Source organism: Capricornis sumatraensis, chromosome 6 (genome assembly GCF_032405125.1).
Source record: "Capricornis sumatraensis isolate serow.1 chromosome 6, serow.2, whole genome shotgun sequence".
In the NCBI taxonomy this organism is placed as follows: Eukaryota; Metazoa; Chordata; class Mammalia; order Artiodactyla; family Bovidae; genus Capricornis; species Capricornis sumatraensis.
Window position 1 is genome coordinate 83,981,737 of NC_091074.1, and position 27,542 is coordinate 84,009,278.

Below are 27,542 nucleotides of genomic sequence, written 5' to 3' on the forward strand. Positions count from 1 at the left end.
CCAGATGCCACAGAGAAACTAAGCCTGTGTGATGAAACTACAGAGTCCTTACATGCCACAATGAAAGATCCTGCATGCCACAGCTAACCCCCTCATGCTCCTGCTCAGTTGCTTCAGTTATGTCTGACTCTTAGCGACACTATGGACTGTAGCCCACCAGGCTCCTGTCCATGGGATTCTCAAGGCAAGAATGCTAGAGTGGGTTGCCATGCCCTCCTCCAGGGGATCTTCCCAACCCAGGGATTGAACCCACATCTCCTGTGTCTCCTGCATTGCAGGGGAATTCTTTATGGCTGAGACACCAGGCAAGCCCAAATGAATATTAAAAAAAAAGAAAAACAAAAAGCAGGCTAGAAAGTGGTGAGGATATTTTGTATATTGTGGAAGGCCCCCCCCTTTTTTTTTTAGCACAGACTTAAAAGAAGGAAGCCATGTGGATATCTAAGTGGGATGGGAAGCCATCAAGGGATTTTAATCAGAGGAGTGCTTTTTGAGCCCCAGTACCACCAATGACTTCAAGACTGACAATTTTTTTTTTAATGGTATGTATTTTTAAAAGGTCATTCTAATTATTTTGTGACACCAGGATATTAAAGAGAGGGAATGGTTTACAACCTGCAATTTCTTCAAACCTCAATGTCTACATCCATTCAACAACCACTTGGGGTGCCTCCTCTGTATTAGGCAGTGAGTTAGGTGTTAAAGACAGACAAGGCAACAAACCAGCCCCAGCCCCTCCCTTTAAGGGACTGTCAGTGTGGAGAGCTCAGCTCAGCCGACATTCACCTTTCACTGACTTACCTTTGAGCTCTTCTACTCTCATAGGTAAATCAGTGAGACTGACCTAGCTGCAATTTCTCCCATTTTGTCTTTCTCACTATAATTCAGACTGGATGCTCAGTGGCATTTTCCTGACCATGTTTTTTTCGCTCCTCTTGACAACAAATTTGGGATTCCCAGATGGTGCTAGTGGTGAAGAACCCATCTGCCAATGCAGGAGACATAAGAGATGTGGGTTTGATCCCTGGGTCAGAAAGATACCATGGATGAGAGCATGGCAACCCACTCCAGTATTCTTCCTTGGAGAATCCCATAGACAGAAAAGCCTGGCAGGCTACAGTCCATGGAGTCACAAAGAGTCAGACACCACTGAAGCAACTTAGCATGCATGCATACACAACAAATTTGTATGTCTACACTTTTATACTATTCAGACAACCCTGGGACCCTCCTACCTTATCACTCTTCACTAATAAAGATCCAGCTCTGCATATCAAAATAACACAGTTTAGTTAAATTTACTCTTTCTTCCTTCACCATATTTTCAATGAGATTAAAATATCTACTTATCATAGAATAAGATTGGCCTAAATTATATGGCCTGTAACAGAAGTTTTTAACCACTCTCCAAATAGGGGAGATCTCACAGATAGGGGGTATAGCATATGTGGTTGAGGAGGAATAAAAGGACAAATAATTTTTTTAGAAAATAGAGATATAGCCTTTGTCTCTATGGCAGTTCATCAACTCTATGGACATGCGTTTGGGTGGAATCCAGGAGTTGGTGATGGACAGGGAGGCCTGGCGTGTTGCGGTTCATGGGGTCACAGAGTCAGACACGACTGAGCAACTGAACTGAACTGAACTCTATTGATTCTTATGTCTCAGAATCTTTGCCCTTGTATAGTTCCCTCCCACACTGACTTTGGACTTGGATGTGGGACTAGCTTTAGCTGATGGGACATTAAGAAATAGAATGTGAGCAGAGCCTTAGTAAGTGTTTGCACATTGTGGCTTATCCTTGCGGGTTGCTCCTCTTCAGAACTCAGCTGCCAAGCTGTGAGAAGCCCAACTTAGCCATGTGGAGAGATGACATGAAGGAGCATAGAGGTCCTGATGAACAGACCCAGCTAAGCTCCCAGCCAGCAGACAGCATGTGAGTGATCTAGCTTAGATGAACCCTCCAGCCCTAGTTGAGCAATCTTAGTAGTCACCACACAGAACAAACACAAGCTATCTCTGATAAACCTTGGTTTAAATGCAGAGTTTTGAGCAAATAAGTGACTGTTTCTTTTTTTTTTTTTACTGTTTCTATTTTAAGCCACCAGTTTGGTGGGGGGTGGAGGGCATTTTGTCATATTTCATTAGAAAATTAGAACATGTACTTTATAAAAATAAAAACAAAAGAGGCACTGTTCCTAATGTATACTGGAATTCTTAGGACTAAAATGCCTGAAACTTGGGTCAAGGTATGACTTCCCTAATAAGAGAGAGGCCAGTGCACAATTACACTGCTGTAATTGTTAGTTTAATGTCTGTACTCCCATTTATCTATAAGTTCTATGAGGAAAGGGATTATGTCTATTATGGTCAACATTGTTTCAAGGACCTAGAAAAGACCCTAGCACATAGTAGGAACTCAATCAATATTTTAATAAATCAATATTATGCTGATGTACTAGCTATGTTAGTTCTTCTGTTCAAATACAACAGTATTACTTATTTTATTATTAGCAAACATTATTATATAATATTTACATACAGACACTGTTCTAAACAATTTACAGGTATTAACTAATTTAGTCCTCACAATAACCCTATGAGCCAGGTACTATTATTGTCCCTTTTTACAGATTAGGAAACTGAGGAACAAGAAGAATAAGTAACTTGCTTGTTGCAGGGCCAGGATTCAAACCCAGGGAGTCAATTTCCATATTCTTTGCCACTTTACTCTCTCTCCCAGTTTCCTGTTCTAGGTCTAGCAGTGCCATTGCTATTGAAGCAAGAATAAGGTAAGGTTACACACCAGAAGATGAGAATATCTTCACCATGATGAAGACACCACTGTGATTATACAGGTGGAAAGTTGCACACAGGGACCACATTTCTGCCCTAAAACACCTTTACAACATCAATGACAAGAAGATGACATTCAGGAATGAGAGATGGTGACATACACCAGGAAGAAAGACCCTTATACAAGGCCCTACCCTAAGCCTCTAACTCTACCAGCTAAAAGACTGAACCCCAACCTGGGAGCTCAATTCAATCCCAGTCACCCTATAGGACTATAGGAAACCCTGATTCAGGAGCTACTAGCTCACCACTGAGTCCCTTTTCTTTTTTTGAGTCCCTTTTAATTCCAGTGCATCTGTGACTTGTTACTGGGTCTTCCTCATGCTCAGCACAGAGACCAATGACAAAGGCCCACTGCAGTACCATCGCCAGCCCTGCCTCTTCTCTGAAAAACAGCCTAGATATGGGAATCTGGATCTAAGCCAGGAACGATGTGACGGTCGCCAGAAATCTGACCTCCCAGTTTGATGAGTACAGTACTTTCTTAACCCAAGACTATCACTATCACCACCAGTAAGTGTGTACACCCACACATAAATGCTCCAGCCAAACTGAAATGGCAATTTACCCCAACAGTAGAAGAAATATTTCATGACTACTTTGCTTGATAGCTACAAAAGGAGTGCAGAGTTGGGGAGCAAGATTTTAAGTCTTGGTAATTAGTGGGGCCTTTTAGAGGGAGTCTTTGAGCTTCATCTTCTATACTTGACATTCACTCAACAAATACTTTTTGATACCTTATATATGCCAGTAACTGTACAAGGTGGATGATCACTGAGAATGCTCCACCTCAGAAATAGCACTTTAACTCACTGAATCACTTTTTGGTGTGTTGCCATCAGGCTGTAAGAGACACCCTTGTGAACTAGACACCCTCTCAGGGATGCTGTCATGGACCCTGCTCCTCATCCAACACAATGTTCTCTTCTTGAGCATCCCTGGGAGACAGCCCAATCTGACCTCAATTCTGGGAAGTTTTACTTCTCCAGAGTAACGGGTTTGTTTTTTATCTATGGACACCATGAATTGTGGAACCAAGGAGGCTGTCAGCTTAGAGACAATTGTGAAGGTCATTCCTATCTGCATTTTTAGCTTTGTCCCTGGCTCTATTTTGTCTTATTTTTATTTCTTCACTCTTCCTGAAAACCATGTTTTTATTTATTCATTCTCTGCACTTTTTTTTGCACTTTTAATTTATGGCATCATGGATTGTGTGTATGTGTGTGTGTGTGCGCACAATTTTTTTTCTGGAGGCTTTTCTAGTATCCTTGGAATTGGCTATGAACCCTTTCTAAAAGAAGACACTGGCATCAATATTTATAATACATTATACACATTTATGTAAATGCTATGATAGGGTTGTGTCTACAAGGTGATGCTGACAAACATGAGAGCTTATAAATCATCAACAGCATTAAAGAAGACTTTGCAGAGGGGTCATTTCCGGAGTTTCTCTTTTGTATTGCTCTCTGGTTTGTTGAGGATATTGTAGAATTTATTCACAATGTGACAATTGTTAAACAAAATTTAAGTTGTTACCTAGTACAAGATAACACTAAAAATCTTGCACAGTAAATTTCTACATCATATCATATCATCGGTTTATGGGGCACCATAGAAATTGTTCACAAGAGATCAAGGCTACTTCCGCAAGAGTTTCCTCTAATCAATTTTTTTCTGACAAAAAGATCATGGGAAAAATAATTCATACTTATAATGCTTATAACAAAATTTACTTGCAGACAAAGAAATTAAGATGAAATATCAAACTCAAGTTAGAAGACATTTTATAGCAAAGTAAGGTGAAGAATTAAAAATAGTTATCTAGGAGACATATATACACAAAATGTTATCAACTGGATTATTCAAATAAATGAGGATAACCAGGATTTAAGAATTTAAATTATCAAAGTCAATAGTCTCCATTTGGAAGGGATATTAAAAATCATTTATTTCAGTTGCATACCTGTGCAGTAGTGTTCTTCCTTAATTCTTTATTCCATCTTGTAGGTAGACACCCAGCATTGGACTTTTCCTAGATTGTGGTTACCTGAATGAGAAGACTGTAACCTACCAGGCTCCTCCTCCCATGGGATTTTCCAGGCAAGAGTACTGGACTGGGTTGCCATTTCCTTCTCCAGAGGATCTTCCTGACCCAGGGATCGAACCCGGGTCTCCCGCATTGTAGGCAGATGCTTTACCGTCAGAGCCACCAGGGAAGCCCGAATGAGAAAAGGGTGAGAGACAGAATAGTTGCTGGCATATTGTTTTAAGTGTGTTGGATCAGCAGATTATTTTCAAATACACTCAATTTGAGCTCTTTCTTCCCTCTTCTCTTAAAAAGAGATTTTTAGCAATATAAAAATTTATATTGACTAACTGCATATAGGGGACCTTAGGAAATAGGTCAGGATCTCATAGATGAAGTGTTTCATAATTTAAAAAAAGACAGCAATAAACATGTTTGTGCATGCATGCTCAGTCTTGTTCGACTCTTTGCAAGCCCATAGACTTTAGCCCACCAGCCTCCTCTGTTCATGAGATTTCCCAGGCAAGAAAACTGGAGTGGATTGTCATTTCCTCCTCCAGGGAATCTTCCTGACCCAGGAATCAAACCTGGGTCTCCTGCAGCTCAGGCATTAGCAGGCAGATTCTTTACCACTTAGCAATTTGGGGAGCCCCAATAAACATGTTTACTGCATATCTTTTCATTCTTCAATAGCATGAAAAATTACAACCACCTTTTTTATTCAGGTTGAAAAAAAAAAAGAACAAAAAAGTAACCCAGCTCTACTCCATGACCTCTTTCAACTATAAGCCCTCTTTCTATAAGGCATGGATGGTGCTTTAAAGGGGATACTATTCTGCCTTGCATTGGGGGAAATTGTTGCCTTTTAATTTAGAATGACTAATGGTAAATAATCTGCCTGCAATGCAGGAGACTCAGGTTCGATCCCTAGGTTGGGACTATCCCCTGGAGAAAGAAATGGCTACTCACTCCAGCATTCTTGCCTGGGAAATCCCATGGACAGAGAAGCCTGGTGGGCTTCTGATCCATGGGATCAGAGAGTCAGACATGACTGAGCAACTAACACAAAGAGAAGACATTTCTATTTTTCCCTCCTCTTCCCATTAGAATTTTTTAAAAAAGGAAAAAAAAACTTAAAAGCAAAATTATCTGAAAAATGCTTACTGCTGAGATGAAAGCCTGCTCTGAACTCAGCAATTAGTCACTCTGACATTTCCTGCAGGAAGGCAGCCCAGACAGGCAGAAAAACCACTATAGTGCTAGCTGTATATTCGATGAGGGCAGGAACTATCTTTGCTTTTTCACATCTACCTGGTGCCTGGCTTAAAGTCTGGCACAATGCATATTCATGTATTCATTCATTCAATAAATATGTATTAAGTGCCTAATCTGTACCAGGCAATGTTCCATATGCCTGAAAAAAGTAAAGTGATAGTCGATTGCTACTGGGCTGTGCTTAGTCGCTCAGTCACATCACGACTCTTTGCAACCCCATGGGCTACAGACTGCCAGGCCCCTCTGTCCATGGAATTATCCGGCAAGAATACTGGAGTGGGTAGCCATTCTCTTCTCCAAGGGATCTTCCCCACCCAGGAATCGAACCTGGGTCTCCCACACTGGAGGCAGATTCTTTATCATCTAAGCCACCAGGGAAGCCTGGGATACATCATAAAACAAACAGACAAAGATCTCTACCCAAATGAAATCTCATTTCTATTGGGAAGCGGGTAGAGGAGGAAGAGACAATAGGTAAGGAATCTGTTATGAGTGTGAAGTGAGTAAAAGTTAAGTGGGATTGAGGATGAAGAGCTAAAGAGGAAGAGCAGACTGCGGTTTTGAATAAGGTACACATTGTAGACCTCATTGAGAAGTGAAGTGAAGTGAAGTGGCTCAGTTGTCTCCGACTCTTTGCAACCCCATGGACTGTAGCCTACTGGGCTCCTTTGTCCATGGGATTTTCCAGGCAAGAATACTGGAGTGGGTTGCCATTTCTTTCTCCAGGGGATTTCCCAACCCAGGGATCGAACCCGGGTCTCCTGCATTGTAGGCAAACGCTTTACTGTTTGAGCCACAAGACCTCATTGAGAACGTGATATTTAAACAAAGCCTTGAGGGAGGTGAGGTGCCAAGGCATGTTCAGGAAGTGGTAAGAAAACTAGTTTGAGAAGAAAGGCTGTGGGAGATGAAACTGGAAAGGAGATAGGAGGCTCACTAAGAAGGGTGCAGAGCTACATTGTATGAATTTACAGATTTTAGAGTTTACAAAGAACTTTTTCTTATAGTCCTATTTAATTCTCACATTCCCAGTAAAGTTGGTTTCATCTCCATTTTACCAATAAGGAAACTATACTCAGGGAAACTTGGTAATTTTCCCAAGATCACACAGAGATACAACATGAGTAAAATTTAATGTAAATTTTTAAAATTATACACCCTGTAGAGCAACCCATAGACTGTAGGTGCTAAGTAAAAATATTACAGAACAGGACACTAAGAGCCTATTTTGAATTTTGTGTATTACTAGAAACAGAAAACATGTGGATACAAATCTATTTCTACCATAAATGCCTTTCTTTTAACTACAAACTTTTATAAATTTTTGCTCTCAGATTCAACCCATTTCTCTTACAAACACAACAATACTTTGTGACTTGATTTTCATGAATAAAAATAGTATTTTTTAATTATACAAGAAATGCATGGATTCTTTCTTTAAAAGGCTAACAGCCCCAACCAACCACCTCCTACCTGGTCCTCAACATCAGAGATAAGTAAGTACTATCAGTTCCAACTGTATTCTCCTGTTCTTTTTCTATAGATACTTGTATATTAAATGTTACTATGTTTAAAACTGAACTAATTATGTTCCCCTCAAAGCTAACCTGGTTCTCTGATTTCCCTCAGTGAATAGCATTATCCCATCTGAAACTTAACATTCCATGTTTTATCCACCCACTCACCTGCCACATCTAATCATCAATTAATTCCTTAGGCTTACCTCTTTAGTATCTTGCATTACAGCTCTCCAGTCTCCAATCCCACTTCCACTGCTTTAATATTGGCCCTCTTTACTTACCACTTCTACGCAGGCCCAGTTACATGCTGTGTGATATGCTATCACACAGGGTCTCATGCTCAGAAGGGCCTCATGCTTGGTTTAATGCTCTGCTGTCACTATCCTGAAATTCTCAATTATTTTTTACCAACCATGCATGGCGGCTTGCAGCATTTTAGTTCCCCAATCAGGGAGTGAACCTGGGGGCCCAGGTTTTATTCCTGGTCAGGGAACTAGGGGGCTTCCCAGTTGACTTTAGTGGTAAAGAACCTAACTGCCAACACCCGAGACGTAAGAGATTCGAGTTCCATCCCTGGGTCAGGAAGATCCTCTATAGGAGGGAATAGCAACCCACTCTAGTATTCTTGCCTGGAGAATCTCATGGACAGAGGAGCCTGGCTGGTTACAGTATGTAGGATCACAGAACTGGCCATGACTGAGGCGACTTACTTCCAGATGTTCAAGCTGGTTTTAGGAAAGACAAAGGAACCAGAGATCAAATTGCCAACATCCGTTGGATCATCGAAAAAGCAAGAGAGTTCCAGAAAAACATCTATTTCTGCTTTATTGACTATGCCAAAGCCTTTGACTGTGTGGATCACAATAAACTATGGAAAATTCTGAAAGAGATGGGAATACCAGACGACCTGACCTGCCTCTTGAGAAACCTATACGCAGGTCAGGAAGCAACAGTCAGAACTGGACATGGAACAACAGACTGGATCCAAATAGGAAAAGGAGTACGTCAAGGCTGTATATTGTCACCCTTCTTATTTAACTAATATGCAGAGTATATCATGAGAAACACTGGGCTGGAAGAAGCACAAGCTGGAATCAAGACTGCCGGGAGAAATATTAATAACCTCAGATATGCAGATGACACTACCCTTATGGCAGAAAGTGAAGAAGAACTAAAAAGCCTCTTGATGAAAGTGAAAGAGGAGAGTGAAAAAGTTGGCTTAAAGCTCAACATTCAGAAAACGAAGATCATGGCATCCAGTCCCATCACTTCATGGGAAATAGATGGGGAAACAGTGGAAACAGTGTCAGACTTTATTTTTGGGGGCTCCAAAATCACTGCAGATGGTGACTGCAGCCATGAAATTAAAAGACGCTTACTCCTTGGAAGGAAAGTTATGACCAACCTAGATAGCATATTGAAAAGCAGAGACACTACCTTGCCAACAAAGGTCCATCTAGTCAAGGCTATGGTTTTTCCAGTGGTCACGTATGGATGTGAGAGTTGGACTGTGAAGAAACCTGAGCGCCAAAGAATTGCTGCTTTTGAACTGCGGTGTTGGAGAAGACTCTTGAGAGTCCCTTGGGCTGCAAGGAGATCCAACCAGCCCATTCTGAAGGAGATCAGCCCTGGGATTTCTTTGAAGGGAATGATGCTGAAGCTGAAGCTCCAGTACTTTGGCCACCTCATGCGAAGCTGACTCATTGGAAAAGACTCTGATGCTGGGAGGGATTGGGGGCAGGAGGAGAAGGGGATGATAGAGGATGAGATGGCTGGATGGCATCACTGACTCGATGCACATGAGTCAGGGTGAACTCCGGGAGTTGGTAATGGACAGGGAGGCCTGGTGTGCTGCGATTCATGGGGTCGAAAAGAGTCAGACATGACTGAGCGACTGAACTGAACTGAACAATTTTAGATCATTAGTTGTGACAACTGTACCATTTTAATTAACAATAGGGAACATTGGGTGTTAGGTATATAGGAACTCTCTGTACTATCCTTGCAACATTTCTATAAATGTAAAACAGTTTCAAAATTAAAAGTTTATTTACAAACTAACAACTGGGGGCCTGGGGGTTGGAAGGGAAAATAGCTCATAAAGAAAACCAAGACCATGTGTAGTCCTAGAGATAAAGAGGAAAACCAGAACAAATCGGTGACACTAAAAAAAAAAAAAAAATTTCCAACCCCACTAGGCTTCACAGTCAGTTGAAACCTAAGCATTGTAAGAAATTTAATTTAATTCATTCAAGCATTTAAAATTGCATTTTAGCTAGAATTTACTTTCCATTTTGTGTTTTCTAATAAAATTTTTCTTTCCTTTTTAAAGAAAAAAATATAGCAGTAATTCAACACACCCAAAACTCCCCTCATCTTTCCTCCCCTCCAACTCTGACCCCATCACAGTCTCCTCTTTCTCGTCTTTTAGGGCTCCCCATCTCAGAAAGGGCGTCCCCAAGCATCCTCTTGCTCAGGACAGAGAGCTGGAAGTCAGCCATGACTCCTTCTCCATCAACTTAGCATCCTGTCACCATGACCTACAGATTCTACCTTTATATTTATATTTCCCTCCCACTCCATTTCTACTGTATAGGCCTTAGGCCTTACTTTTTTTCCCCCACACTGCACAACTTGTAGGATCCTATTTTCCCAACCAGGGATCGAACCTGTGCCCCCAGCATTAGAAGCACGGAGTCCTAACTACTAGACCACCAGGGTAGTTCCAGCCTTACCAATTTTAATCTAATCTCTCATCATAAAAGCTTCCTATGAATCCATCTTCCAAATTAACATCTAAATGGCTGTTCTAAAATGTAAATATGATCAAATCATTTGTAAAACAAAGCTGCTGTGACTAAAATATGACAATATTTATAGAGAGTTTAGCACAGTGCCTCACAGGCACTCCCCCTGAAAAATCAGCTGTTAGATGTTATATCACCCTATCCCTAAACTCTTCCAGTATCTCTCAAGAGCTTTCAAGAAAAAATTCTAGCGTAATTCTCAAGCCCTTATGAAACTGGCTCCTACCATGCCTCCAGTTATTTCCAGCTATCTCCATGGATACCTGTGATCTGGTGAGAGTTACAGAGCACACTACTGAAATAAATTATAATGGTAAGAAAGGAGACCAAAAGCTCATACAACTCATTTGTGATAGCAACAAAAAGCACCTTTAAGAAGAAATGATCAGGACCTGTTTTCTTCTTCTTTTTTAAGTATACAGCAATCAAAACAGTGTGGTATTGGTATAAAAACAGACATACGGATCACTGGAACAGAATAAAGAGCCCAGAAATAAGTCCACACACCTATGGTCAATTAATCTGCGACAAAGGAGGCAAAAATAAATATAAAAGGGGAAAAAGAGAGTCTCTTAAACAAGTGGTGCTGGGAAAGTTGGACAGCTGTGTGCAAATCAATGAAGGTACAACACTTTCACACCATGCACAAAATAAACTCAAAAATGACTTAAAGACTTAAACATAAGACATGGTACCATAAAACTCCTAGAAGAGAGCATAACATTCTCTGACATATATCACACAAATATTTTCTTAGGGTAGTCTCCCAAAGCTATAGAAATAAAAACAAACAAATGGGACCTAACCAAACTTCCAAATTTTTACACAGAAAAGAAAACCATTAAAAAAAAAAAAAAGACCTACAGAATGGGAAAAAATATTTGTGAATGATGTGACTGACAAGGGCTTAATCTCAAAATAAATAAACAGCCCAAACAACTCAACAACAACAAACAACCCAATTGAAAAATGGGCAGAAGATGTTACTAGGCATTTCTCCAAAGAAGACAACATATAAATGCCCAGTAGGCACATGAAAAGATGTTTAACATCACTAATTATTAATAAATGCAAATCAAACTATAACTTGGGCTTGCCTGGTGGCTCAGTGGTAAAGAATCCACCTACCAACAATGCAGAAGACACAGCAAGATAACTTGTTTACAGAGAGGAAGATTCAACATTATGAACAAGTTAATTCTTCCCAAACTGACTGATACATAAAAGCACTGTAATCACAATCAAAATCACACTGGGATGTTAGGGGAATCTACCAGAAATATTCCTAAGCTCATATAGAAGAAGAAAAATACTAAAAATGCCAGGAAAATTGTAAAAAAAGAAGGAAAGGCCTACCAGACACTAAAATGTATTTTAAGGAAATTTACTACATGATAAAAATGGCATTTCACATGAATTAAGAGAAATTGAATATTAAAACAGACAAACCAGTTCACCATTTGGAGAAAAACAAAGTTCAGCTAATTACAAATAATCCTCAGTCCTTATATCAAAAGAACTTCCAGATGGAATAAAGATTTAAATATGAAAAATGAAACCATGAAAGTACCAGAAGAAAACCTGGGAGAACATATTTACAAGGTTGGACTAGTGACAGCTTTTAAACATAGCAAATGAAGGAGAAGTATTGCGGTGGGGGGGCAGCAGAGAGAAGAAAAGAAATGAGAAGGCAAAAAGAAAGAATTGAAACTTATTACCTACATAAAATTTAAAAGCTTCAAGAAATTTCCTGGCGGTCTAGTGGTTAGGACTTCACTCTTTTACTGCATGGGGCCTGGGTTCAATCCCTGGTTGGGGAACTAGGATCCTGCAAGCTGCATGGCATGGCAAAAAGAATTAAAAACTACATGGTCAAAGTATATATAGGTACTAAGTTGAAAGCTACAAAACACTAGAGAAAATAACTGCCACATATGACACATTAACACTACTATCCTTAATATAAAAGTGCTATCATATATCATTAAAACAGTGGAGGGACACCACAGAAAAACAGTCAAATGGCAAGAATAGACACATGACAGAAGAAGAGTCAGTAAACATTAGAACAATGCCAATCACACTAAAGAAACTCAAATTAAAACAATAGATATCACTTTTTAATCTTTAAACTTAGGTGAGACAAAAAAAAAGATAGAACTCCCACACTGGCCGTTACTGACAGGCACAAACTGATGTGGAAAGTTATTTATTCGATTTAAATCTGCATTCACGTTCACACAGCAATTTCAGCTCCAGGTGTCTTACAGAAATACTTGCAAAAGTGCCCAAAGCTGTATTTGAGAATTTCTCTGCAACACTGTTCACAGAACAGTGTAAACTGTCAACATGCTCATCAGTAGCAGAATGGTTAAAGTGCTTGCGTACTAGACATTATACACTCGTCAAAAATAACAAGCTAGACTTATTTGTCCTGCCACGATAAATGACAATAAATTAAATGAAAGGGGCAAATTGCAAGCAGCATGTATGATCCTATTTCTAGGAAATTCCTTGTAATGATGTTTTTTAAGGCAAATAAGAATCACCTAACTGCTTCTGGAAGCACAAGATACTAGTTCAAAGCTTGAATTGGGAGGAAGAAATTTTATAATTTTTTAAGCTTTATTTTTTAATTAAGTACTATAGTCAAATGGGTTAAATACTCCAAAAGTATAAACAGGTATACTGTGAAATGTCTTCCTCTCTCATTTGCCTCTCTCCAGAACCTAGCTCTCTCCACAGGAAACAATATTATTAGTTTGGGGGTAGCTTTCTGAAATAATCTATACACATACAACCAAATAGTTTTCTTTTAACCAAAAAGTTATATTTTATTCTTAATAAAGAATTAACTTATAATATTCCATGGGCCTTCTCTGGTAGCTCAGCTGTAAAGAATCCGCCTGCAATGCAGGAGACCCTGGTTCGATTCCTGGGTTGGGAAGATCCCCTAGAGAAAGGATAAGTTACTCACTCCAGTACTTTTGGACTTCCCTGGTGGCTCAGACGGTAAAGAATCTGCCTGCAATGCAGGAGACTTGGGTTCCATCTGTGGACTGGAAAGATCCCCTGGAGGAGGTCATGGCAACCCATGCCAGTATTCTTGCCTGGAGAATCCCCTAGTGACCTATAGTCCATGGGATCCCAAAGAGTTGGTCATGACTGACTAAGCACAGCAGAGCAACTAGAAAGAAAATGAATTAAGCATACCAGATTTTAAAAATATTTTCAGTGTCATATTTCAGTCTTACTGTTTCAGTCCCAAGAAGGTACCTTCAAGTTTGTAGTTATCAAATTTTCATCTTTCTAAACGGGCTTTCCAGGTGGTGCTAGTGGTAAAGAACCCGCCTGCCAATGCAGGAGACATAAGAGACTCAGGTTCCAACTCTGGGTCAGGAAGATCCCCTGAAGTAAGGCATGGCGACCCACACCAGTATTCTTGCCTGTAGAATCCCTTGCACAGAGGAGCCTGGTCAGCTACAGTTCATAGGGTCACAAGGGGGTAGAGATGAACGGACCGAGTACACAGGCATCTTTCTAAAACTTGTGGGAATTTCAATTGGTTTTCTCAGGCAAAAAGAAACACGAAACATGGTAACATTTAAGAAACACTAGCCATGGCAACACTGATCATGGAAACTTGGTTGAAGTGATTTGCTATATAACATCTGATGGTGTTTCATCTGGTTAACCCATGCTGGATTCCCAAACACACAGATTACACTAAATTAGGAACTGGAAGACTTCAAGGCCCACATAAGACACGAACGATATTTATTGTTTACTGCTATTAATATTAATTGTTCATGTTTTCACAACTGTTGGCGTCTCTGCCGGGATACTTATCTGGACAAGGCAAGATTCCTTCTACTTAGCACCTCAATACTGTTCTTTTATTGGCAGTTATTTGTGAGGGGTGGGTAAATGACTTAAGTGATTTTTATATGATCAAGTTGTAGCTCACTTCCTCGGAGAAGGCAATGGCACCCCACTCCAGTACTCTTGCCTGGAAAATCCCATGGACAGAGGAGCCTGGTAGGCTACAGTCCACAGGGTCGCAAAGAGTTGGACTTGACTAAGCGACTTCACTTTCACTTTTCACTTTCATGCATTGGAGAAGGAAATGGCAACCCACTCCAGTGTTCTTGTCTGGAGAATCCCAGGGACGGCGGAGCCTGGTGGGCTGCCGTCTATGGGGTTGCACAGAGTCGGACACGACTGACACGATTTAGCAGCAGCAGCAGCTCACTTCCTGGCAATACTACACTTTTAGTAATGGATGCTTAAAGAAACAAAACCCTTTATACATAAGGAGATAGAGAAGAAGGTAACATCTGAGAATAGAAATGTTAGGTGTTTGTCAGCCTTAGCACAAGCACAGACAGGTGAAAAAGTGCATTTCGGAAAATGCAGAAAGCTACAATTTCAAGTGTTAAGTATGGAGGAATGCCTCCAGGATAGTTTAAAATCTTTAGTTTAGAAACATACACCAGTGGGTGTTTGTCAACTACCTCTGAAGCCCCTCTGGGGCTTCCCTGGTGGCTCAGATGGTAAAGCGTCTGCCTGCAATGCGGGAGACCCAGGTTCAATCCCTGGGTCGGGAAGATCCCCTGGAGAAGGAAATGGCAACCCACTCCAGTACACTTGCCTGGAAAATTCCATGGATGGAGGAGCCTGGTAGGCTACAATCCATGGGGTCACAAAGAGTCGGACACAACTGAGTGAGTTCCCTTTCATTTTCTGAAGCCTCACCTCCCGTCACTCCAGCTCTCAACTCTTGTCTATATTCAAGCGTCTGCAATTTCCTAAAAATATCATATTCTTTCACATCTTAACCTCAGCCTTCCCTTGCTCTGTGTCCTTGCTGGGAACACTCCTTTCTTCAAAACTCAACTGAGACTTACCCACAGCTTCCTCTGTCCCATCAGACCTCTCCCATGCTGACCTCTATCTTGGGGTTCCCCTACAGTTCGTTGACTTGCATGTCTCCCTGCTAACATCTAAAACGACGTGAAGCGGGCTTTTTCAACTTTGCATCTCCGTCTTCCTCGGTGCCAGGTTATCCCGTGTTTGCTGTTGAAGCACACAGAGCCCAATTTCCACTATGTCCCGCGCTCAAGACTAGAAAGCCCCAGGACTCATTTCAGGCTATAGTTCCAAATTCACAGACTGGTAGCACTGAACATGTTACGTCATATAATTGATGCTATTTGCTAGTCATTCTTTTGTGTTACTGTGTCCTGGGCTAACCAAACCGGAGGAACGACAGGCCAGAAACTCCAAGGCCCAAGGTTTGTACCATAGTATTGCAAACGTTTCCTCATTTAGTGCTGCCTGAGCCCAACGTTGAAAATATACCCCTATATATGAAAATAAAGTGTATACAGGGGTCTAGACTCGCACTAAGAGCTCTTCCAACTTCGCAGTTTCGCGAATTACGAGGCCATGGACTGCGCGTCTGATTGCTCGGGGACCCAAGCCCGTCCTGCTTAGCATTTCGTGCCGGCGGTTTCCCAGAACCTCAGGGCTAAGAAACTACGCCGGTTTGAGGCGAGGAAAGAGACGAATGAGGCGCCGGCGGGGAGGCGGAGCAGCAGGGCTTTGTTCTGAGAGGTTCCATTGCAGCATACGGCCCCTGCCCTGGGCCCTGTTCCCAAGTGTCGCGCGCTCTAGCCAGAGGCGAGGGGCCCACTGATCTGGGAATCCGGAGCTGACCCAGAATTGCAGCGCTCCCGGGCAATCCCGGCTCCCGAGGGCCCACTAGCTGGAAGAAGGGGATCCAGAAAGTTCCACGAGCGTTGCGAACCCAGGCTTGGGCCCATCCCCACAAGGCCCTTCCGCACAACTCCTCCCCGCCCGAGCTCCCCCCGCGCCGTTGCCCAGGTAACCGCGGGGCGGTGGCATAGGCGGGAGGGGCGGGACTTCCGGCGGGTGACGCGCCTGGGCTCGGCTACAAAAGGAGACTGCTGCGGCGCGCCGGCCGGAACTTTCCAGAACGCTCGGTGGAAGGCGGAGGAGCGGCGGCTGCCCGAGCTGCGCACAGCAACGCGCTCTTCCCGCTCCCCCACACCGGCATCGGCCCGCTCACCGGTGAGTTTCAGCCCTTGCGCGTCCCCTCGTCCCAAGTCTGGCGCCACAGGCGGCGCCGGGAAGCTGGATGGAGCCGCGGTCGGGAGGCGGTTGGCTCCGCGTGGGCTGGAAGGTTGTCGGTTCCTGTATCCTCGAGTCCCCTTCTGGAGGTCTGGGGGGTGCCCCGGCAACGGTTGCCGGCGCGCAGCGAGTGGGCCCAAGACCTTTCCTGAAGCTTTTTCCACCCCTCCTTGAGGTCTCCAAGGATCTGCCGCCTCCGGCTTTTCCTCTGCGGGCGCTCGCTGGGGGGGTGGGGGGGCGACCCTGCGCGCACGCGCGAAAGGACCCATGGGGCGAGGGGCTGCGGGAGGAGCCGGGCGGAGGCTGCGGCTTTCGTTTCTCTGGTCTCTCCTCCTCCTCTTTGTTGAGTGCTGGGTTTCTCCCACCCCTTCCATCCGGGAAGGGGAAAGGAAGGAAACCGTAACGGTCGGCCCTGAATGCAAGGGAAAACCTAACAACATGTAAACTATGCTGGCTTGTGGGGGCGAGAGGGGTTCGGTCAAAACAGAAGCTACTCTCCTGTGATTGAGAAAGAGACTGAGCGGGGAGGGGAGCTAGTGTTCTTTATCAGTTTCGTAAAACACTACTCCCCGCCTTGTGCCAAAGTGTTTTTTCTTGGAAATGTATGATTTATCAGGCTTACCAAAGAGAATAATAGTGGACTGAACCTGTTAATACCCCTTTTCTGTACTGCCCTTTGTCGCTACTTGAGAAGGGAAACAATCCAAATAGTAGTCGCGTTAGTATGGACCCTTCCAGGTGGAAACCAGCGCTACAGGAGGTTTTTTAATTATTCCCTGGTAATTATTAGGTTATATTTAGTCTGTTAGGATTTACGGGTGAGTTACCAGAGGAATTGTTACTTTCTCTGTGAAACTTAAGGTGGTGGTCTTACCAGATTTGTCGAAGAACAGATTTCTTTGCCTGAACTCTTGATTTTTATTAATTAAAATTATCAGTTGAAAGTCGGTTAAAGTTGAGCTTTCTTGTTTTAGGCTGTAGAAAATGGTGAAAGAAACCACTTACTATGATGTTTTGGGGGTCAAACCCAATGCCACCCAAGAAGAATTGAAAAAGGCTTACAGGAAACTGGCCTTGAAGTACCACCCTGATAAGAATCCAAATGAAGGCGAGAAGGCAAGTAGTACACCCATAACATAGTTGAATCTTTCTTGTCAGGTGTATAATATTTCAATTATAACGTGAAATTATGTTTAATATAGTGGCTGTCCTTTTTGAGTGAAATTTATCCCCTTTTTTTCAAACAGTTTAAACAGATTTCTCAAGCTTACGAAGTGCTCTCTGATGCAAAGAAAAGGGAATTATATGACAAAGGAGGAGAACAGGCAATTAAAGAAGGTGGAGCAGGTGGTGGTTTTGGCTCCCCCATGGACATCTTTGATATGTTTTTCGGAGGAGGAGGCAGGATGCAGAGAGAGAGGAGAGGTAAGAATAACCTAATCTACATGTAACAAACTAAAGTTAGCCCTTTTAGTCGAAGCAGATTCTTGAGAATTCAACTATTAAACGCTTGTTTACTTGTTAGTATAATGTACACTAACTTATGGTAATAGTTTTTTAAATGAATTTTGATGAAACTAAAAATAGCTAAGCCAGTCAAGTACTAAAAAATGTATCTAAAGTTGTTGGGAGTATATACGGCTTCATGAAGTATAAGAACATAATTTTCAAAACCTTTTTCACAGATTTTATGTGATCCTCAAACCTAGTGGGAAGTGCAGTGGTTTTATTCTGTCGAAAGTAAATTACCTATCAGAATTCTAAGTTCTTATCAAGGTCATATATAGCCATGCCATCAGTCTTCACTGGAACACAAGTTCATTGCCTCCAAATGGCCTGCTGTCTGTCTAATCTTTCTTCAGTTTTATTGCATCAAAATAAGTGCCTTTAACATGTGATTTCTGGACTGTAGAAATACTGTTCATAGGAGTACAGTGTTCTGGTCAGAGTTCATCTTACTCTGTTCCCACTGTGGTTTATACAAACTAATGGGTAGAGCCCATTCTAGAAGGAATGGGCAGGCTATTAAATTTCTTTTTTGAGTGTTTTTGGATTCCGAAAGACTGGGAATTGTGTATGTTTTTAATGCTACACAAGGTGTTAGTTGCAGCATGCAGGATCTTTTTAGTTGTGGCTTGTAGGATCTAGTTTTGCTGATCAGTGATCAAACCCAGGCCCACTGCATTGGGAGCATGGAATCTTGGCCTCTGGACAACCAGAGAAGTCTCACAACTGGACATTCTTATTCAGATTTTCTTGAAAGGGGTATGTTTTACTATTTTTTTTAAGACATTTAAACAATTTCCAATCAAACTCAGTTGGCGAACTACTACATGTCTTAAATTGGTGAAAGGTAGTATGATATTGAAAAAAATTTGCTTAAATTTCAGAAGTTTTCAGAAGTTTTATTCCTTCCCTGTACTGTAAAGTCTATAAAGCGCTGAAGTAAGAAGGGCAGCTTTTAGCATGGCAGAACCAATTATGTGGAATTTGGGATACAGAAACAAAAGGTGGGTCCAGGAGCAGAAGGTTATAGTTAATGGTACTTTACTTTTGATTGGAAACAAAATGTTCATTATACATATTGTGGAGGTAGTTCAAGATCTTCTTTAACTTAAGCCGAAGATAGTATTTCCTGGTGGATAAAGTCATTGTGAAAGAATCACTAGCTAGGAACTTATTAACTATTGACAGGTTACTACATTTCGGTATCCTCTGTTCTTGCATAATCTCCATCTTCCACTTCCCATTTCTAGATGAGATATGCCATTCCTTTGTAGCTCCTGGCAACATAAAATTTAGATTTCTTCAAAGAAAAAAATTCACTTATTTAGTTTGTAGTAGCCATATTTACATGCTCAGTAACCATGTGTGACTACTGGCTATTGTATTGGCTAGTACAGGGTATAAAACTTCTCCCTTAATGCAGAAAGTTCTTTTGGAAAGCACTGGGGTAAAGAAAGAGAAATCTAGCCTTTAAACAGTCAGCTCAGCAGTAAATGTGCTGTTCCTACTTCAGGAAGAAATAGGAATTGATATTCTTTGGAGACTGAATAAATATATCAGCTTGCCTGGCCAAACTTGATTAGTTTTTAGAACTTTAGTGTGCTGAAGAGTTTTTGGATGATTTAATTGGTCATGTCGCTCAATATAATACATGAGTCAAGGAATATACTAGGACAGAAAAACAGTTTTGGGTTAAACTGTTGTGAAATGTGTCTGTTCAAATAATGTGAGTTTTTTCAAATGATTTTTGCAGTTAATGTTTTTGGTTGCCATAAATATAGGAGGGCCACAACTACATCCATATGTGTTACTTAATCTCACCTGATTTTCCTTTTTTGAAGTTACACCACAGTTAGATCATATGTGAACCTGTAAGGCTCATCTTTCATTTTCCTTTACCATTTTTACAGTGCATTGAACACAGGATGCAGCTTTCTAAAATTTTACTTATTTTTGGCTGTGCTGGGTCTTTGCTGCAAGGGCTATTTGTGAGCAGTATTTTAAATGAGGAATGTTTTGTTATAGGTAAAAACGTTGTGCATCAACTTACAGTAACTTTAGAAGATTTATATAATGGTGCAACAAGAAAACTAGCTCTGCAAAAGAATGTGATTTGTGACAAATGTGAAGGTATGTCTTAACATTCATAGTTCAAAATGGAACTGAAACCTTTCTGGATATATAAAACTGGCAGATACTGCGTTGTGCAAATATGAAAACCATCTGAACGTCTTTCAGAAATAACAGCAAATTATCGGCACTTTTATTTGTGTGTTTTGAATACAGGGTGGAATTGATATAATTTGGTGTCTTTCTACTCAACATTGTTCAGAGATGAGTACTTCTATTCCCTCTAGAACTTGAGGCACTCCAGTGGCTTCATAATCTTAATACTTAGTAATGTTCTCTTTTGGGGTAGTCAACTGTGAAATTACTGGCTGTGATGTGAATCTTTTTAAGGTTTTGTTTTTGTTTTTTTTTAATAAATACAAGTTATTTGTTGAAAATGGAGTGTTTTCTAATGAGAGGAAACTGAAATGTTCTCATTTCACAGCTGAAGTACTCTTAGAAATTGTGCTTTGGGAGTGTATGTTTAAAATCCAAAATACTGAAATAGTTCATTGAGAAAAATAGCGGTCAAGATGTTTATAATGATAACTAAAGCTGATGTGGCAATATTTTATCAAAAAGCCTGAATTGTAGTTTTTTAAAGCAGCATTCTATCAGACCTTGAAACTATTAATGAAGTGGCGTGTTCAGGGACTCTCTCACTAGAACATTAATCCAACACTAAATTCAAACATTCTTTTTAAACTGTTAGGCCGAGGTGGTAAGAAAGGAGCAGTAGAATGCTGTCCCAATTGCCGAGGTACTGGAATGCAAATAAGAATTCATCAGATAGGACCTGGAATGGTTCAGCAAATTCAGTCTGTGTGCATGGAGTGCCAGGGCCATGGGGAGCGGATCAGTCCTAAAGATAGATGTAAAAGCTGCAACGGAAGGAAGATAGTTCGAGAAAAGAAAATTCTAGAAGTTCATATTGACAAAGGTGAGTTCTAAGCCACTTTTCTATTTCGATGAATTATATTCTACATTTTGTAATTGCTTAAAACTATCATAATTGGGGATAGTTTCTTAGGAACTGTTGGGGTAAAGAATGGATGTGTTTTTGATTTACTAATTTGTAAGAAGTTAGACTATGAATATTTCTAATGATTTCTGCAGATTAGATAAACATAGCTGTTTCTACCTCTTGGGTAATAACCTAAAACTTTCTTTAACTACTCTTAGGATTTACTTTTTTTATTTTGCCTATTCCTTAATTTTGTCAGTTTATTTAAAAATCCTTTAGAATGTATTATGGCAGTACATATTCATTGTAGAAATTTAGAAACGTGTATACAGCCCCAGAGTAAATTGTGCGGTACTTAGTATGAAATAATCAACATGGATGGATCCTTCAGACTTGGCTATTTTTAAATGAAACTATTATTACATGTAATATATACATTAATTTATGCCCCTGCAATAGTAGTCTCCCATGCGACTCAGTACTCCTCTTAATTTTTTTTCTCCTTGACTGGTCCATGTCTGGTAGGGTTTGAATGTCTCCCTGTCTGGTAAAATCCCCTTCTTGATACCAATGATATGTACTCAGGAGGGCATTTAGTACTAAGTGAAACCATTTATGAATGCTACACTTGGCTATACCCCCCCAAGCCCCCACCTCATGCCACACTACATGTGGGATCTGAGTTCCTCCTTTGCACCCCCTGCAGTGAAAGGGCAGAGTCTTAACCACTGAACTGCCAGGAAAGCCCCTGCCAGTAATCTCAACCTTGTTGGAACAACCAGTAAAACTTATATCTGCGTTTAATTGCTTCACTAGTGTAGCAAGACAGTTACTTTGCCTCGTGCTGCTGCTGCTGCTAAGTTGCTTCAGTTGTGTCCAACTCTCTGTAACTCCACAGATGACAGCCCACCAGTCTCCTTTGTCCATGGGATTCTCCAGGCAAAGAATACTGGAGTGGGTTGCCATTTCCTTCTCCATTTGCCTCGTGAATGACCTGTTTATTTTGGTCAGTGTATAATACTGATATTTTGGTGTAAGTCCATCTCTTTGTAGAGGTACATACTAAAGTATTTGGGCTAATTGGTATGTCTGGATTTTGCTTGAAGTATATGTAGGAAATGTGGGTGGAAAAGTGTGTAATACATGAAATAGTCATGAACTGGTAATTATGGATCTAGATTGATGTTATATAGGGATTTGTTCTACTGTTGGCTACTTAGTATACGTTTAATACTTCCATGATAGAAACTAAAACCAAGTTGCTCTTGTTGGGTGACCTCAGTGATCTTTCCTTCAGGAAATCCAGAGCTATTACTGCAGTGTAAATGATCTGCAAACACACGAGTTCTTTGTAAAGGTGTTAGCTAAGTAAGCTCTTACTGAACTTAACTGAGCCAGAGGGAAGAAATCTCAGTAAATATGTTGACCTTTAAGATACGTTTGCTTATTGGAAAAATTTTTCTATTCTTGACTCTAACATAGACACTAACCACATGGTCTGAAAGTGTCTAAAAGATTTTAAAAATTATCCTTTTTGAAAAGATTAAAAATCATTCAATGAAAATAGTATGGATTTAAAAAATTTTTCAATTTCATATTCTAATACAATAAAGGGAAGAAAGTCTAACTTACGCTTACTACATTTAGTAAAAATAATTTGACTAAGTGTTTTTTAAAATAATGAAATTGAAATAGTAAAGCATTTATGGTTACGTTTGCCAGTCACTGATTGGCACCAACATAGACCTTTTTCTTTAGTCCTCACAAGAGCTGTGATGGAGAGGTAGGTCTCTGTGGGAAAGCTGATGCTTAGGAAGGTTATGTAACTTGCTTCCCCAGGGTAATCCTGCCTAGTGATAAACAGCAGCTCTGAGATTTGAGGCTTGATTTGTTTGCCTCTAGAATTTGTGTTCTCCATTATGATCACTTTCTTTAGTAAGAAGTTGGACTGGTCTAAGCATGTGTGCATTTCTGGTAAATTCTCTACAACTTGAGCATCCAGAGAGACTTACACACAAACATGCATTTGTGTTTCTTAGTAGAGACTCTGACCTTAGTTAGATGTTAAGATGTAAAATTAGCTTTTTGTTTTTAGGCATGAAAGATGGCCAGAAGATAACATTCCATGGTGAAGGAGACCAAGAACCAGGACTGGAGCCAGGAGATATTATCATTGTTTTAGATCAGAAGGACCATGCTGTTTTTACTCGGTAAAAATTTATAAAATACTCAAACTGACATCTTGCCTATTTGGGATTTTTTTTTTCCACTTTGAATGAGCTTTTCATTAGGTTTAGAACACTGTTTTTGGAAATAACCTAGAAAAGTATAGCAGACGAATGAGGCTATGTATGTCTTTTATAAATGATTGTTAAATCATTAATGTTTCAAAGAATTAGATTCTGTTTTTGTGTCTAAATTTACATAAATTGTTGCCTGATCTGGTTTTTGAAGGATATTCTTCAAAGATGTGTTGTATAAGTAGGTGGATTAGGAACGCATCCCATGACAAAATTTAGCTCCCAGATTTTTTTAATTTTTTTTCAAAACTAATTTTGAAATATGTGCCTTAAAGTTCTCACCAGTTTCTTCATTTCCTGAGTTTGTGATAAGCTTGGTTGCAACATTTGACTGGAATAGGACTACAGTAACTGTTGGGAGTGACATCTTGAAAGAACAGGTTTTGAATTAATAGTGTCTCAACAGTAATGGGAAATGCTGTCAAGCTCAGAATTTTGATGCTATCATTTGAGGTGAATCCTCTATTTCTGGAGAGTGATCTGTGTGATGAAAATATATTACTAATATGAACTGCAAAAGAAAGCAAGCACGAGGAGGAAGTGTACTGTTATAAAAGGTTGAGTTCACAATGTGCCAGGCACTATGTTAATTCATGTACATCAGTAAAGGAAGATCTTACTGTTCCCTTGAAATTGGCCATGTCCCCTTTTCATAGACCCTGACTTATCCAGGACCCAGTCTGAGATGTGTTCCACTGCCTAGAATGTGTGGAGGGATTCTGAAGCTTGTCCAGGAAGCTCTGCTGGCAGGTTACATGTATTTGCTGTTCCCTGTTCTCAGATCATTTTAAAAATGAAGAAGAAAGGGCATCTTTTGAAATATACCATTTGTTTCTAAGAACAGAATTGCCTATTTTGGTACTTGGAATCATTGGTGGTTTGAAAGCCCTAAGCATATGCCATGTTTCCATTGTACAGACGAGGAGAAGACCTTTTCATGTGTATGGACATACAGCTGGTTGAGGCATTGTGTGGCTTCCAGAAGCCAATATCTACTCTAGACAACCGAACCATTGTCATCACTTCTCATCCAGGTATGGTAACTAGATAAGTGTTTCTTTCTATACTGGTGTTCATTGCTAGTAGCTAGTACAGGCATAGAGGAAAGTGGCATTTCAGTATTGCTCAGAACATAACCATCCTTGAGCTGAGCTGAAATTGTGCATTCTTGACTCTCTTGTGAGCCCCTAAAAAATCTATAAATCAAGTTTATAGAAACCAGGATTGTTTCACATAAATGTATTCCTAATCAGTGAGCTAGGATGTTCCTCTCTTTATTTTCCCTACCTCATAAAAATGTGATTGTACTTAAGGAGTTTGGCTTTAATGTTTTTAGGTCAGATTGTCAAGCATGGAGATATCAAGTGTGTGCTAAATGAAGGCATGCCAATTTACCGTAGGCCATACGAAAAGGGTCGCCTAATCATTGAATTTAAGGTAAGCTTAGAAAGTACTCCAGAAATACTTGAGAATGACTAGCTTATTAAAATTTTATAAGTTTCTGAATTGCTAGAAGTGCCAAGTTTATATTCTCCCTTGTCTAGATCTAATATTACTCCTGTCATGTTGAACATTCTTTGTATCAAGTTGGTTTGTTTGCATCACTGTGGCAGGGAAGGGGATGCATGGCAAGTGGGTATTTTACTAATGAGAGCTATCACTAGTATCTTTAAAGTGCAACAGAAGCATGTTAGCTAGTGTGGATTTCTGACAAAATATTGTAATGCTCTGGTTCTTAAAGCAATCCAACCATTTCCCTTAACCTTAAATTGAGTCACCTCAGACCCACAAATTTAGCATTTTAAAAATTGCTTTCTGATTAAGAATAGCTTTCTTTAAATATCCATTAAAAAGGGTTAGAATGTGTTTTAGGCTGGGTTCTGTTAAAATGTATTTGCTGAATAGAAGTGATCATTACAGTGCAGTTACTATTTAGTAGGATTTTTTTTTAAAGACTTTACCTTGAATTCTGGTTCAGAATACTAGATGATATATGTCTTCTTAGACCATTTGTTCTAACTAACCTGGGATTGGCTAATTTACCAAATAATTGTGTGATTACAAGTGTGTTTTCTGGGGAAAATGGGTCAGTGGTAATTTGTCTAAGGAGGGATAAATAAATCATTTAAACTTTCCTTTAAACGGTAAAAATTTCATTTTATAGGTAAACTTTCCTGAGAATGGCTTTCTCTCTCCTGATAAACTCTCTTTGCTGGAAAAACTTCTGCCTGAGAGGAAGGAAGTAGAAGAGACTGATGAAATGGACCAGGTAGAATTAGTGGACTTTGATCCAAATCAGGAAAGACGGCGCCATTACAATGGAGAAGCATATGAGGATGATGAACATCATCCTCGGGGTGGTGTTCAGTGTCAGACCTCTTAGTAGGGCCTGTGAATAACACTCACTGCTGGTGTTTTATTTGCAGTAGTGATTGAGTGAAGGACTATAATCATAATATGCTCACTACTTGCTTTTGTTTTAATATTCAACTATAGTAGTGTTTAAAAGTTAAATGAAGAATAAACTCGAATATAAAAGCTCTGACTTTGCCCTGTATGTATGATGACTTCAGTGTGCAAGAATAAGTTTAACACTTGTAAAAACGACTTTAAAAAATTTCCCCTAGCACTTGTTAGGCCATACTTTGTGATTGATTTCAGCTATGTACATGGAATAGCTTAGACTGAAATGCCAGGTATATGTATTGACTTCAGTGTATGACCCTTAATTGTTAAGCTATGAAATTAAAACTGTGTTTAACTGGCAGTCAGACAAAGAAATTAATGTAGAGAAGTGTTGGTCTGTATAGTTGTAGTAAGTGGGATTCATTGTGATGCTTCTGCATTTATTCTATTGCCTCAACTGTTAACTTGAAGATGGCATGCTGTATAACTTAATTTAGCCTGTGGTATCAGTGATAGAAATGATACCTTTCTAAAGAAGGGGTTTATCATAACTTGCTGCTGCTTGAGGGCTTGCACTTGTAGAACTGCATTCCCTTCTTCTGCTGTGCCATCTTTTATTAATATATATAGCTATTGGTCCTGGTTACTTTTTTTGCTGCGCCCCCCCACTTTGGACCACAGTAAGCCTTAGAGTAGTGACTTCTGGAGCAGGGAAACTTAGAGTGATAAGACCTTTACATGGAGAAGTAATTTGCATGTATGAGATAGGAAGGTGTTTTTGTAGGTATGTTACAGGCTTACTTTAAACCATTTAACTTACGCTGCAGAGTAACTGTAATTTAATGTTGGTAGTATAGCAAATTATGATGAATAGCTTTAATTGTATGTTTAAAGTCATATGTTCACAAGCTTAAATCTGGTATCAGAATTTAAGCAATTCTTGAAATGTATGAATGTCTCTTTAATATACTGATTACAAAGCATGTCCAGTGTGTCACCACAGGCTTTTTTTTCCCAGGTTAAAGCATTGGCTTTTCACTAGTTAAGATTACTAGTTTCATTTAACTAAAGTGAATAACACCAAAAAAGTACTATTTAACCATAGTTGGATGTTTAATACTAAACAAGGGTGTGGAGTGAAAGTGGAGGGATGAGTAATGAGCAACAAATGGGATGGGGGTCTTAAAAATTTTTGCAAACACTAAAGTGGAATGTGGGTTTTTGCTTGTTCTACTGATTCTGTATCTCTTGTAATCAGGAGCCTTAAACAGTTCTAACATGGACATGTACTCTACAACCTAACTTCCCCTTACAACACTTCAGTCAAAAAGAGGAGACTGAAACTTGGTGTGAAGTGCCTATTTCCCAAACATTCAGGTTTCTTCTCATACTGACAGTCTTAATTGATAGCTTCTCCCCATCCTATCATTCTTGCGTTCTGTCTTTAATCTGGCCAGGCAAGTGTTCAGAAAGGAAAACAAAATATTGGTCTAAAAAATTCTACAATAAACCTGTTTTATAATGCATTTTTAAAATTACAAAAATCCTTACATGAGGCTTTAATATTTATTAGTCATGAGGGAAATAAAATGAAAATTCAGTTAGATATACCACTTT

General features: G+C 40.1%; 1 protein-coding gene across 1 annotated transcript; it reads left to right on the plus strand.

Moving 5' to 3' along the window:
• Positions 1-16,453: 16,453 nt before the first annotated feature.
• Positions 16,454-27,037, plus strand: DNAJA1 (DnaJ heat shock protein family (Hsp40) member A1). The gene is made up of 9 exons (XM_068973765.1): positions 16,454-16,580; positions 17,615-17,756; positions 17,888-18,065; positions 20,172-20,276; positions 20,968-21,195; positions 23,315-23,429; positions 24,438-24,553; positions 24,856-24,956; positions 25,684-27,037. The coding sequence occupies exons 2-9, from the start codon at positions 17,625-17,627 to the stop codon at positions 25,900-25,902; spliced, it is 1,194 nt and encodes a 397-aa protein (XP_068829866.1). The 5' UTR covers positions 16,454-16,580; positions 17,615-17,624; the 3' UTR covers positions 25,903-27,037.
• The last annotated feature ends 505 nt before the right edge of the window (positions 27,038-27,542 follow it).

Bases quoted from the DNA above. Each gene is read 5' to 3' on its own strand.
- DNAJA1 (XM_068973765.1), top strand. From the start codon at position 17,625: ATGGTGAAAGAAACCACTTACTATGATGTTTTGGGGGTCAAACCCAAT. The intron at 20,277-20,967 runs GTATGTCTTAAC...TTAAACTGTTAG, and splicing joins GATTTGTGACAAATGTGAAG to GCCGAGGTGGTAAGAAAGGA. The intron at 23,430-24,437 runs GTAAAAATTTAT...TCCATTGTACAG, and splicing joins GACCATGCTGTTTTTACTCG to ACGAGGAGAAGACCTTTTCA.